This window comes from Varanus komodoensis, unplaced genomic scaffold (genome assembly GCF_004798865.1).
Source record: "Varanus komodoensis strain SLA01 unplaced genomic scaffold, ASM479886v1 scaffold7_1, whole genome shotgun sequence".
In the NCBI taxonomy this organism is placed as follows: Eukaryota; Metazoa; Chordata; class Lepidosauria; order Squamata; family Varanidae; genus Varanus; species Varanus komodoensis.
In genome coordinates this window covers 3,854,506-3,866,660 of record NW_025336479.1, presented here as the reverse complement: position 1 = coordinate 3,866,660, position 12,155 = coordinate 3,854,506, and the positions used below count along the sequence as shown (strand labels likewise).

Sequence of the window (12,155 nt, the reverse complement as noted above, 5' to 3'; positions counted from 1 at the left end):
CTTCTATGGTGTCATTTTACCCTCGCAACAACAACTCCATGAGACAGGTTAGGTTGAGAGTGAGTGACTGGCCCAAAGTCACCCAGAGATCTTCATGGCTGAGTTGGGACTGGAACCCGGATCTCCAGGTCCCCAGTCCAACACTCTTAATCATTACACTGGCTGTAAGTAAAGGTTGCACTCCTTGAATCCTATTATCTTCATGGGATTCTTTGCCTTTTTTTTGAAACTTTTCTGTTGTATAGGAGTTATTTCCTGTTACTTGTTCTTGATAAATCCCTTCTCCAATTTTGCCTTTTCTGAATGCCTGTTTAAAAATTCTGTTAGTTTCTGTGTGCACTAGATTCTTCGCACCATCATAAGATAAATAAAATTACTGCATGAAACACACAATGCCATGAAGCCACCCTTAAAGAAGACTTCAAGGATTTAAAAAAATTAATTCAACTTAAGGAGTCTGAAAGCAGACAAATCATTCCCTGGCTAAATTGCACCACCTTTTAGTTCAAAGAATAAGCAAACTGACTCGGCTTTCATACAAGACTTCACTTCTCAATTATGTATTGCCTTCCCTCAGATCAGAGGCCAGAACCTGGCACCCTATGAGCTGATCTTCAACTAAATTACATTTTGGCAATTTGTGCTAAGTTCAGCAGGCCTACCTGGGTACAGTGTAAAACAGAATCTGGTCGCAAATGCAGTGGGCCCAAATCCTTTCTCCCACAGAGGGAGACTGTCAGCCTTATGATAAATGATTGTTCCAGAAAGGTCTCAAATATGGCAGCAACCAACGGGAGGTAAGATGTGTCAGATTTTAATTAAACAATTATTTTGGAGGAATTGGCACTTTGCTATGGCCTCAGCTGCACAATCTGAATGTATAAACAGAAGGAAGAGAGGAAGGGGAGCAGGGATACAACCGGTGCTTCTGGGATCATGGTTAACAGATGGGTCATCAGAAACGGTGCAGTGAAGATGAGTGCCTCAATTAAAGGGTCACGGGCAAGGAGAAAAATGCAGGACAGACAAGATAATGAGGAAAAGAGTTGCACCCAAGATGTTACTAGGTGATCCGAGTGTAACTCCGGAGGAAGAATGAACGCCGCAGGGGAAGAGGAGATCCTGGCGAGGCTGGGAAACCTCCTCTGTTAATGGCTCCATTCTTGCTATGGTTCCAGGAAGCAAACAGATGGCAACTCAACAACAGAAGGCATAAAAAAATCTCCCGTATCTTAAGCATGTGCAGTACTGCCAGGCTACATGAGAAGTTGAGAAGTAACACGCTTTTCTTAATTATGCTTGCTGCAAGGTGCAGGTTTATCTAGCTGTAAGAATAGAACAGTTAATATATAGAGTGAGTGGGAAGAAAGGAAGGCATGGCCAGAAGCCCCTTCAGAGGGTTTACTCTCATTGGCATTGATGTTTGCTTAATAAGCCCCTTGGCCCTTAGGCAGCTACTGCGAGCGTCAGATGGAAGGAACAACACATAGGAGCGTGTGTGACTTCCTTTCAAGAGAAGCTGGGCATGGGATGTTGCCTCTTACTTCCACCACCAGTTCACCACCCTTGCAGCGCGAGAGCAGCCCTTCTCACTGACACACACATTAGATGTGCACAATAACTGCATGCATGCAACTAACATCACATTTCTTTGCCATGTAAATAGCAGCTCTGGGGAAGCCTGAGCAGCCATGGGCCTGGGACAGGCAGAGGCTAACTCTTTATTCATCGGACACGGTCCCGGCAAGAAATCTGCTGCAAAGCTCTTATTTGCACTCCTGGGGAAAGCTCCTTTTGGCAGCACAAGAGGCTTTCTTTGGAACGCAGAGGCAATTTTGCCAGGTTGTGGCCCTCATCATGATCTGAGGCAGCTCAGACCTTCCTGAGGTTGCTATTTACGTAAGAGAACCAAGCATGTTATTGCATCCATGCAATTCTGTCACATCTCTTCATGGTAGTGGTGGTGGGAATCCACACAAGCAAGCTGCCTTTACCGATGAACTTTGGGACCTTTCAGATCCCTTCCACTGTGTCAGAGGGCCACATTTCATACAGCATCTCAAAGTGCACCATGCCACATATCTGCAGGCAGTTCTGCACTCAGGGGTGGTCAACACACAACCCATGGACCACATGTGGCCTCTTGCCACCGCTGAATTTGGGACTGTGGTGGATGGAAAGGAGCAAGACAAGTTGGGATGGCACATCTTGTCTGCAAGCAGAAACTCACTTCTGGAACCTTCATGGGAGCCCAATTGTGTTCTCCACGGATCTTTTACTTCCTTGTAAACCCTTCATGGTTCTTTTGAGTTGAGTTGGGTTGGATTGGGTTGAGTTGTTTTGTTTTGCCACTGCTGCAACAGTTTTGAAAATCAGAAGGTTAACTGCTGCAGTTCTACTCCTGTGTAAATGCACACCAACTTGATTTGGGCCATAGAGCAGAAGGTTAAAACCCCACTGCCACAATTTTTCCCCAAGGCATTCTGCCACTTCCAGTGAGTTCTGGGGAAGTACCAATGCCTGGAAGTTGCCCACTCTTGACTTAATTTGGAATACAGCATCCTACATCTATAGCCACATGCCGGGAAGCTTTGTTCGGTAGAGATTTCTGGTCTGTGTAACTGTAGGCACACATACAATTTACAGATGTATCAGATTGTTCTATGCAAGAACATAAACACTGCAACTATGCTATTGTGCATGCAGAAGTGACTCCATGGTAGCATATGAAATGGTCTGACATTCCCTGGAGAAAAGCAGCAGTAACCATTTTATTTGGGATTGCATTTAGCAGACAAAATAGTAAGCCCACGCGTTCTGTCTGATTCCATCATTGACCTGATGTCACTGAAAAAATATGTATGAAATATAATTCTGTGGCAATAGCATTAGTTCACTCCATAGGGTTAATTTGGGTTAGAATTAGATACATACAAATGTTGATTCTTTTTAAGGTCAGCTTCCTGAAACAATTGGAGATAGTCAAGCCAGGGATATAAATGAACACGAAATGCTATTCCGGGACAATACTCAGTTTGTTGAAGGTGAGTTTCATGGAAGGTGGAAGGAAAGAGCATTGCATTCGTTGCATGCTCACAATTGCACCACTCATGCTCACACACTTCAGGTGTATGGAAGGGAGCAATACCAGGGCATCCCCACCAGAATTCTGGAACAAGGAACATTCTCTTAAATATATGCCTAGATGAGGCATGACCCCCAGATAGCACCAAAGTTACCCACCACTGTAAAGAGACAAACAGCTCAGCCCATTAGTAACTTCCCTGGGAGTAAACCCAATTAAAGCTAAGAGGGCTTTCTTTCAAGCAGAAGAATGGCACTGGGGCATGATAGGGCTGCTCGGCCAGACCCAGGAAACAATAAACTTCCTGACTGAGTTTCCAGCTTTCCTGGAAGGTCTCTGAAAGACGGGTTTGGAGCAGCAGTGGGCAACTTGTAACACTCCAGATGTTTTGGCTTATGGCTCCCATGAACCCTCACCATTGGCTATGCTGGTGAAAGTTGTAGGCCAAACCACACATGATCTCCTCTTGTTCTACAACAACCATACCAAGATATTTCAATGAATATGTTGGTTGAAAACAAGGCTGGGTAACATGTACCCCCCACCCCAGAAGTCACTGGACTACAACTCCAATCAGCCCAAGCCCAATCCATCATAGTCAATAGTGAGGAGTGTTGGGAGCTGTAGTCCTGCAACACCTGGGCTCCCTGTGTTACATCCCCATTGCTGCCTTAAGAGAAGAGCTTCCCTGCAGAACATTCCCATGTTGCATGATTGGTCCCACCCTTCCACTGCTGCTCCTTCCTGACACCCACGCATGGATTTTGTACTGGGGTTCCTGAATGGTTGGGTATTGGAGGAAAGAGAAGTATGGCTAGTGGTGGAGCTAAACGCTCATTCCACTCCTGCATGGATGCAGGGATGTTGCGTGTATGAGCAGCCAAGAATAGGGTCAAGAAGTTCCCATTCTTGTCATGTGTCTAGGTTACAAGCATACAAACTCAGAACCCAGGACATGATTCAGGTCTCCAGCAGGAATCACAGCTCTGAGAAAAAATAATGAATCCTTCTCAAATAAAATTGTGGGAGGAGGGGGGAAAAGAAAGCCCAACCCAAATGTTATCAACCAAATAAATAGAAAATAATGCAATTGTTTAACAGTGTGTAACAGCAGCCTGGGGGATATTTTAACCAGCTATTTTCACAGCAATGCTTAATATGCTAGTCTCCGAAGCATAGCCTGAAATATATAATTTTCCATTATATTCCTGTACATTTGACTCCAGTATAATGAAGCCTTCTCCCTTCACTACACCAGAATATTGGCTGCATTAAATTGCTTGTGTAAGAATTGTTTTTTTGAAAATGAAAAAGCTGAAGTCCAAGTAAATGACCTCAAAGGAAAGCCACTCCCATCTCTGTCGACAGCCTTTCACCTCTCCGAAACAGCTCTCATGCATCACTGGGACAGAACTCCCAGCATCACCCTTCCCCAAGGGCTGCCGTTTGTCTTTGTGTCTCATGCGCTCCCTTGGCTTCATGCAACTGCCCGCTAGTCCCCTCTCCTTGTGGTGTGAGGTGCTGAGCGTTACAAGAAAAATGGCAAGCCCTTCCTATAATTATCTTCAGGAACAATAGCTCATGTTTGATAGCCAGGCCACAGACACAAACAGTCATCAAGTGGGCCAGCACAACTCATCACCCACCGAGAGAATCGCAGCCCTCCAGCTGTGCATGGCGGCTCAGCCTACTGGTGGGGGCTGATTGTACCACCCATCATGTTGCCTGTCTGGGACCGCTGAAGTGGGGGAGAGGAGGGCAACCTTCTAGCAGAAAAAGTGTGCGCCAGCGGGCTGCATTCGCTTGCTGTGTCCCAAAGTGGCAGGCATGAATCCAGGCAAGCTCTTCCATGTAAGGTGGAAGGGATCACTGCAGCACATGTCCATACGCACCGTGGTAGCATGCCCATTTTGCATGTTCTATGAGAGCCGAGGACAGTTCTCGCTTGACCATTTTCATTTTCATTTTCATTTCCATTCCATTCCATTCCATTCCATTATTTATTTACAACCATCCCTTTTCCTACAAGGAACTCAAGTCAGGCTATGCAATCCTCCTCTTCATTTTATCCTCACAACAACCCTGTGAGGAAGGCTGGGCTGAGAGTCAGGGAATTGCTTGACTAAGGACTGGAATCCAGACCATAGAATCATACAGCTGGGTCCAACCCTTGCTCAATGCAGAACTCAAGTCTCCTATCCAGATTCCAACAGGCCTGACCCTGCTTAGCTTCCAAGATTAGGTAGGATCAGGCACTTCAGACTATCTTCTAAATCCCAGTCCACCACTCTACCTGCTGCACTGCACTGTCTGTCTATGGATAAAAATGCTTGCCATATATATGGAAAATGTAATAAATGTGGCAAACATATCTGCAAATCTTCTTGTGGTACAGAAGCTAGTAAGAGGAATGCAACATCTCAAGAACTTTGATTTTCATTATGGCATAAGCATTTTAGTCCATGAAAGGTTGTGCCACAATGAATCTGAGAGCCTTCATGGTGCCACAAGAGTCTTCGTTGTTCCTGCTGTGAGCAGTACCTTCCTTGGAATGCACTGGGCAGGTACGCTCATGGGGAAGCTGGGGCTGGCAACAGCTTCCTGGCGTGTGTTCACACCGAGGCAAGCCTGCGTTTCTGCAACAGAATGTGTGAAGCAGCTCTCGGTGGTGCCTAAGCTGTCCCTATTAATAACAGCCCAGTTGCATTAAATACCCTGACTCCTACCAACTGTTTGAGCCAGACCAGGATATCGAGAGTCACCATTTTGCAGCATATAATTTTTGTAACAACAGGCACACGGGCCAAAGCAAATTGCAGGCAAACTGGAGATCAGCACATTCCTTCCCTCCAGGAGGATTGACTTTAATGATCTGGACAACTTGAAAGGCTTCTGCTGCTGGGGAGCTAAATATTCATGACAGATACATTTTAAAAGGCTTTGAGAAACTGCATCACACAGCAGGTGCTGCATTTTTCAGAAGGTCCTTCCCTTTCCTTCCCAGTATTTTTTAATTATTTTTTAAGATGGAGTGTGTTCAATGTCCACATGTAAAAGGAAACACTTGGGGCTCTTCCTCTTATTGTGGAATGGCCTTATACAAACACTGTTAATACTAATAATGAATAATGAAATTAAAGAAGATGAATTATCTGAAGCTTTTACAGCCCAAGCTGGGTGGCAGGGCAGGGAAAGAGGAGGCAAGGGCTGTGAATATCTCCTGACGGAAAAAGAAGCAAGGAATCTTTGAAACATCTCCAGAAATTTTCTTTCGGTTCTTGGGCAATATGAAAAAATAAAGACTGTGGTACTGATCTGTGAGAAAAAGAGACAAACACCAAGTTGGGCATTGCTTTTTTTGGACTAGGCAGCTCTCTCCCACTCTCTCCCCCCCTCCCCCCTCACATGTGCGTGTGTGCACGTGCGCGCGCGCACACACACACACACAGCATTTTTGCCTGTCCTAATAAAAGAGTTGCCAACCCTGGATTTTGGACTCAGCCCACCCACCTGCGGAATGGGCACGTTAAAACCCTGAGGCCTGTGGCTGATGGTCCTTGTTTCCTCTTTCTCAGAGGTTAACTGGTTAAGTAACTGTGTGGCTGCTGGCCCTAAGAGCCTCCCCTTGGTAACATCTAGCAGAAGTGGCACAGGCATCACGATAGCCTGCGTTCATCCCCATTCATCAGACCCTGATGCAGAGCAAGTGATAAAATATGATAATTCCACAACGCAAGGTAAAACACTCCACTCAATGTTTGGGCAGGAGGAACGGAACAAGATGTGCAATGTGTTTTGGAGAGCAGCCAAACAGTTACTACACTAACTGTTTGGTCCTTGAATACTTACAAAAGTTACTTCAGTTTTTTAAAAACCCTTATATGTTTTATTGCAAAGATGTGTGCCTGACAAAACTGGGAACGGAAATGCCAGCAGTGCATTTTTGGTGTGAAATATGGTGTATCCTGCTTGAGTAATGTTTATGCATTTCTTAAGATAATGCTGAAAACAGCCATGAAAGAAGCAAAAGCGATTTGAGAGTCCCTGAAAGACATCTTCCCCTCTTTTGAAAAGCTAAATACTAGATTGTGGTGGGGGGGGGGGTTGTGTATTTGTGAGGGGGAGGTAAGATTCTAAAAAATGAAACTTTGAGGGGTGGGGTTAAAATCAAAAAATTGGTCTCATTTCCAGATTTCCGGCCAAAAGTATTTTCTTAATTACTAACTTCTTCTAATCCATATGGTCTGACCACCTGTGCAGCAGTTTATATGTGGAGGATGAGAATGTACCTTTAGCAGTTCATGATTTCCTACATTTTCCACTCAGATGCATGGCAAACCCACATGAATTCTCAATCTGGCACTGTTGCTGCTGAATCTGCTCGGGAGTGTTTTGAAAAACACTGACCTGCAAGCTCAGCTTTGATGGCAAAAATGTTTCACTAGTTTGGCCAGCAATTACCTTGGTCCTCATAATGGCTTTGATAGCAGATTCAAATTCTTCTGAATTATTATAGTCCACTGTCCACACGTGGGGTTTCCCAATGAAATCCTCTGCATAAGGGTGCTGGGAGGAAACCTAAAATCGGAAAGGAAAATAATCAGATAGGGACTCCTGCAGGGGGCACTGTGACTGCAAACATGTAAGGCGATCTGGTAAAGCATTACTGTCAAAGGGGGCAGCGAGGAAGCAACCCCTATCATACAGAAACACTTTTCAGTCCGTGTACAAAAGTCTTTAAGCTATGGAGGACATAAATCCAGACATGAATCAAAGAAATTAAAGTGTAATCCAGTTTTCTAACAATCCCTGTATGGCCAAGAGCATCCATGTTACAAAGAATGTCTCTCCCTCCCCCCCTCTCTTTCTTAGGAGCAAGCTCTTCCAACCTTGGGTCCCCAGATATTGTTGGATTGCAACCCCCATCATCCCTACTCAGCATGGCCAGGGATCAGGAGTTGGCGTGCAACAATATCTGGAGCTCCAATTTTGGGAAGAGCTGCTTTACAGTGTAAGAGTGACATGTGAAGCAGCCCTGACTTAGTTGCATGCTTACACATTGTCACAACAGCACAGTTATGCAGGGTGTATGCTCATTACAGATGGTAATAAATCTCCTAAATCTAATGCCTTTGAGGAAGTGGAGAGCATCTCCTAATGTTGTTATGTGCTGTCAAATTGTCTCTTACTTAAGGCAAGCTTAAGCATGAAAGTTCTCCAAAACATCTGATCCATGACAGCCCATGGAAGCTTACGATGTAATAAATGTGTTAGCCCCAAAGGACTCTTTCCTTCCCCAGATCTGCATTTCCCATCCCATGCTTTGCAACCCACTGATCCTTAGAAGGCCTGGTCCATTCGGAGCAGGAAGCAAGTGTCATCCGCATGCTTTAAATAGCCAAATGGGTTAGACGTGAACCAATGAATTTGGGGCCCATTTCCTGAGAGCAGGTCATTATTCAACTGAAATGTAGGCTTACTTCTCTCGATGTGGGTTTTCCTCTGAAGAACTCATGATTGAGTGAGCTGTGGGCTGGATTGAAACGAGCCTGCAGGAAGGCGCACCCATTGGCTATCGCTTCCAAAGGGGCAGGGCCTTCATAGGGGAAGCCGAATCCGATGAAGAGCTGCAGGATGCAAATTCAGATATTTCAGTGATCCTTGACAAGCGGAGGCTTTTCATACTATGATAGTTATTTTGTCCTCTAGCGCTTTGTTTGGTCTGGAACGTACCACAAGTTGCTGGAAGGGAGGTGTGTGTGTGTGTGTGTCCCTGATTGTGGTAAAGCGGCTTTCCCTAAACAGGGGAGGTGACCTCTAGATGAGAGCTAAAGTCCAAACACCTGGAGAAGGCTAGTGTAAATTCATTGATGGCTGACTGGCTCACCTGCCCAGCAGGCTGCACTTATCGCTGTTCGTTAGCAGTGAGAGCTAATGGTGCACCAAATTCCTGCATCACTCTGTCTTGTCATTTGTACCTCTTGGCTGAAAGTCCTGCTTTTCGCCCTGGTATTGCCTCTCCACAGAGGACTGCATTTAAATGGTCACACAAGCCAGTTAGTCTATTAGTTTATGCATACTGGTAGTCCTTAATTAACCCTTTTGTGTATCATTTTCATGACTAGGCCAGATGCCAAATTATCGCTTTTGAATACGTTGCACATATTATTGTCAATGATTCATTATCCAGAGACCATCATTATCTTCATGTGAAAAACTCAAATTAGCCACTAGTAAAAAAGAAACATCATTTTCATAAGGTTTAGGAAACTCTGGAAGTTTGGAAAACACAAATTTGGGATCTGGCTTACCTGTCTCCTTGTTTTGCATCCCTCAGCACTGCCTTGTCAGTTTAAAAAAAAATTATCTCTGCATGAAGAATTACAAAATCTCTATAAACTTGCTTAGGATTTAATATGACATCTGGGATTCCCAGGAGGCCAAAGGGGTGCCCCGCACATGCCGTTCCCGGCTTCCTCCCCATTTCCATGTGGTGGTTGGGCATCACGCAATGGGGCACATGGCAAAGGGGCATGTTATGGCTATTTTGAGCAACTTGTTTCCAGAACAGGAAAAAGCTTTTTTCTGGCACATTGAGGAGCACCTTGCAGAAGAAAAAAACCCACTCAGTACATGGTCAAAGCCACCTTGCTGGAGTTCATCGTGCACTAAAAAGCATAGCTTCAGCTGCACTCGTAAGCGCCATGTCTGGAGGGTACTCGCCATTCAATGCAGTCAGACTGAGCAAACTTTCTGAGTAAACTTGATCATATCAAGTTGCCGAGACTCTGGTGCAGTGAAAGAGGGACACACTAGCTTCCCTTGACAAGGGACAGTTGACAGCTTTTAGTGTACCAAGCCTCTAACCTCTCGTGGTTTCTTTGGGGTCCAGGTCTACCCAATGGCAAGATAAAAGACATTCTGATTTTTCCTCTCTTTCACTTACCACCCACTCTGTTTAGGGCCTCATAACCAATCGGACATTACTCTGAAACCATATCTAGTATCTACGTCATAATAGATATGACATAGATACTATTATGTCATTCTGACACCAGTGCTCACATAATTATGACATTATGTGAGTATTGGTGGATTGTGCCCTGTTGGGATTATCATGGGATTTGGGGTGGCAAAAAGATTTGATAAAAGGGAAGGGACCCTAACCCTAAGCCCCTAGTTTGGAAGTAAAAAATGTTCTATAGGAGCTAAAGATATGAGCAAACCATAGCAAGCAATGTATATATTGGAGACTTTTAGGTGTTCAGGGCCAGAAAACACAGACAACTCTAATAAATTCTTCTGTGCAATTATATGCTCCAGTGAACTCCTTGGAACCACTAGCAAGATAGCTAAAGGGCTGCAGGAACCTCTGACTCTGTAATTATGAAGAAGATCCATCTGTAAGATCTTCAGCTATCTCTTCCCATAATGAGATTATCCTTTTCCCAAGCTCTGTCTGCCCTGCTCTGTTCTACTCCCCTAATTCTATTATGCCACTTTTGTACAAGAGGTGGATTCAACCACCTCGCATTACCAGCCGTGGAAGCGGATCATTAGCATGCATAGGAACTGATCGGATCTGGGGAGAAGAGAACTTCTGTGGAATTCAGGGGAGGAGGGAGCAGTCTCTGCTGAGGACTTCCTGCACTCCAAGATCACCTCCTGCAGGCTCACCCTTCTCTCTGCCTCTTTCCCCCTGCTTGGTAGCCCTGGGCAAGGGCCAGATCACTCTTGCTGGGGTCTGGACTGACCATTTGCAGGGGGCTCCCCAGTCCTTCCCTCACTTCATCTTTTTCAGTTCTGTTTCCCTCCCATTTCTCTACCTTCCCTCTGCCTGTCCCTTTGAGCTTCCTGCAGCTTGCATGAAATTCAACTGAGAACGCTCTTTTCAAAAATAAAATTAAAATGGGAATGCTCCATCCTGGTTCTCCAGGCAGGCCCAGGGTCCTAGGTCTTGCTGCCACTGAAATTTGGCACACTGGCCCTGACAAGCATACTGGAAGCAGCTAGGCCCGGCTGCCCAGTGCTAGTGCAGCTGTGCACACTAAGCAATCCGGCCCATGCCCAGTGGCAGAAAAGAGGGCCCACCAAGGGGCCAGCTGAACTTTGTTGGAAGGATTTCAGAACCCACAGGTGTCTATCTTATGAACTGCCCCCACTCCAGACTCCAACTCCCCACATCCTTCAGGATTTAGCCACTTGTGGGATGTTCTCATTTCTTGCAGGCTTTCTGCTTATGCCGAAAGACATGGGATAGCAAGTGCAGCAACCAAGTAACCACCACTAGTTGCAGAGACTACCACTCCCATCATTCCTGCCCACTGGGCATGCTGGCAGGGGCTAATGAGACTTGGGGTTCAAAGCAACTGGAATGTACAGGGTGGCCTCCCTGTGAGCTTGTGGACCGCTTAAGGGTCCTTCCTTGTCTTCCCCCAGGAGTTCTGTTGTCCTGGTTGTAACAATAGTCAATGTACTCATTTTAAATGATCTCTTCATCTAAATTGTGCTCCTTTGTGTGATGCTACAACAAAAGGAATGGTTATTGCTGAATGAGGTTTTTCCTTCATGCACACACAATTAGAGAGGTCTGGGGGTTGGACAGTCTTCTTGTCTCTGGCATATACCTTGGCTTTTCTCAGCAGTTGCTGGAATTCATGTTGCGGCAGAAGGCCATGGTTCTTCACAAAAGCTGGGACCTCAGGTGGACGCTGGGTTTCATAGTAAACCGTACCATGGATCTCCATGTACTTGTTCAGGATAGCCAGAAACTTCTCTTTGCCCTGGGAAAGCAGAGAAATGTGGGGAAACTTAGCTGAGCCTGCGAGACTCAAAGGTTTTGATTCTGCGAGAAGAGCCCTCTTTTGCCTCCTCCTTTTTTAAAGATTGTAGGCCTGAGGGTGAGGACTGTCTAATTATTGATTCTTTTAAGTGGTTCTGGGGGCAGAGGATAAAAACATTTGAAAAAAATACATAAATAAGTTACATCACACTGGCAACCTTACCCTAGTGAAACAAATGATCAAGTGAGGAGAAATGTACTCTGGATAGAAATTATGAGAGATCCACT

At 45.3% G+C, this 12,155-nt stretch overlaps 1 protein-coding gene across 2 annotated transcripts in view; it reads right to left on the bottom strand.

Annotated features, from left to right (window-relative positions):
- MGAT5B (alpha-1,6-mannosylglycoprotein 6-beta-N-acetylglucosaminyltransferase B) overlaps positions 1-12,155 on the bottom strand; it is a 208,237-nt gene that overhangs the window by 15,651 nt on the left and 180,431 nt on the right. For both annotated transcript variants that reach the window (XM_044453886.1, XM_044453887.1), the window contains 3 exons: positions 11,713-11,868; positions 8,566-8,712; positions 7,547-7,663 (listed from right to left, as the gene is read on the bottom strand). In XM_044453886.1, the coding sequence (XP_044309821.1) occupies positions 7,547-7,663; positions 8,566-8,712; positions 11,713-11,868 (420 nt within the window). The remainder of the gene's footprint in view (positions 1-7,546; positions 7,664-8,565; positions 8,713-11,712; positions 11,869-12,155) is intronic.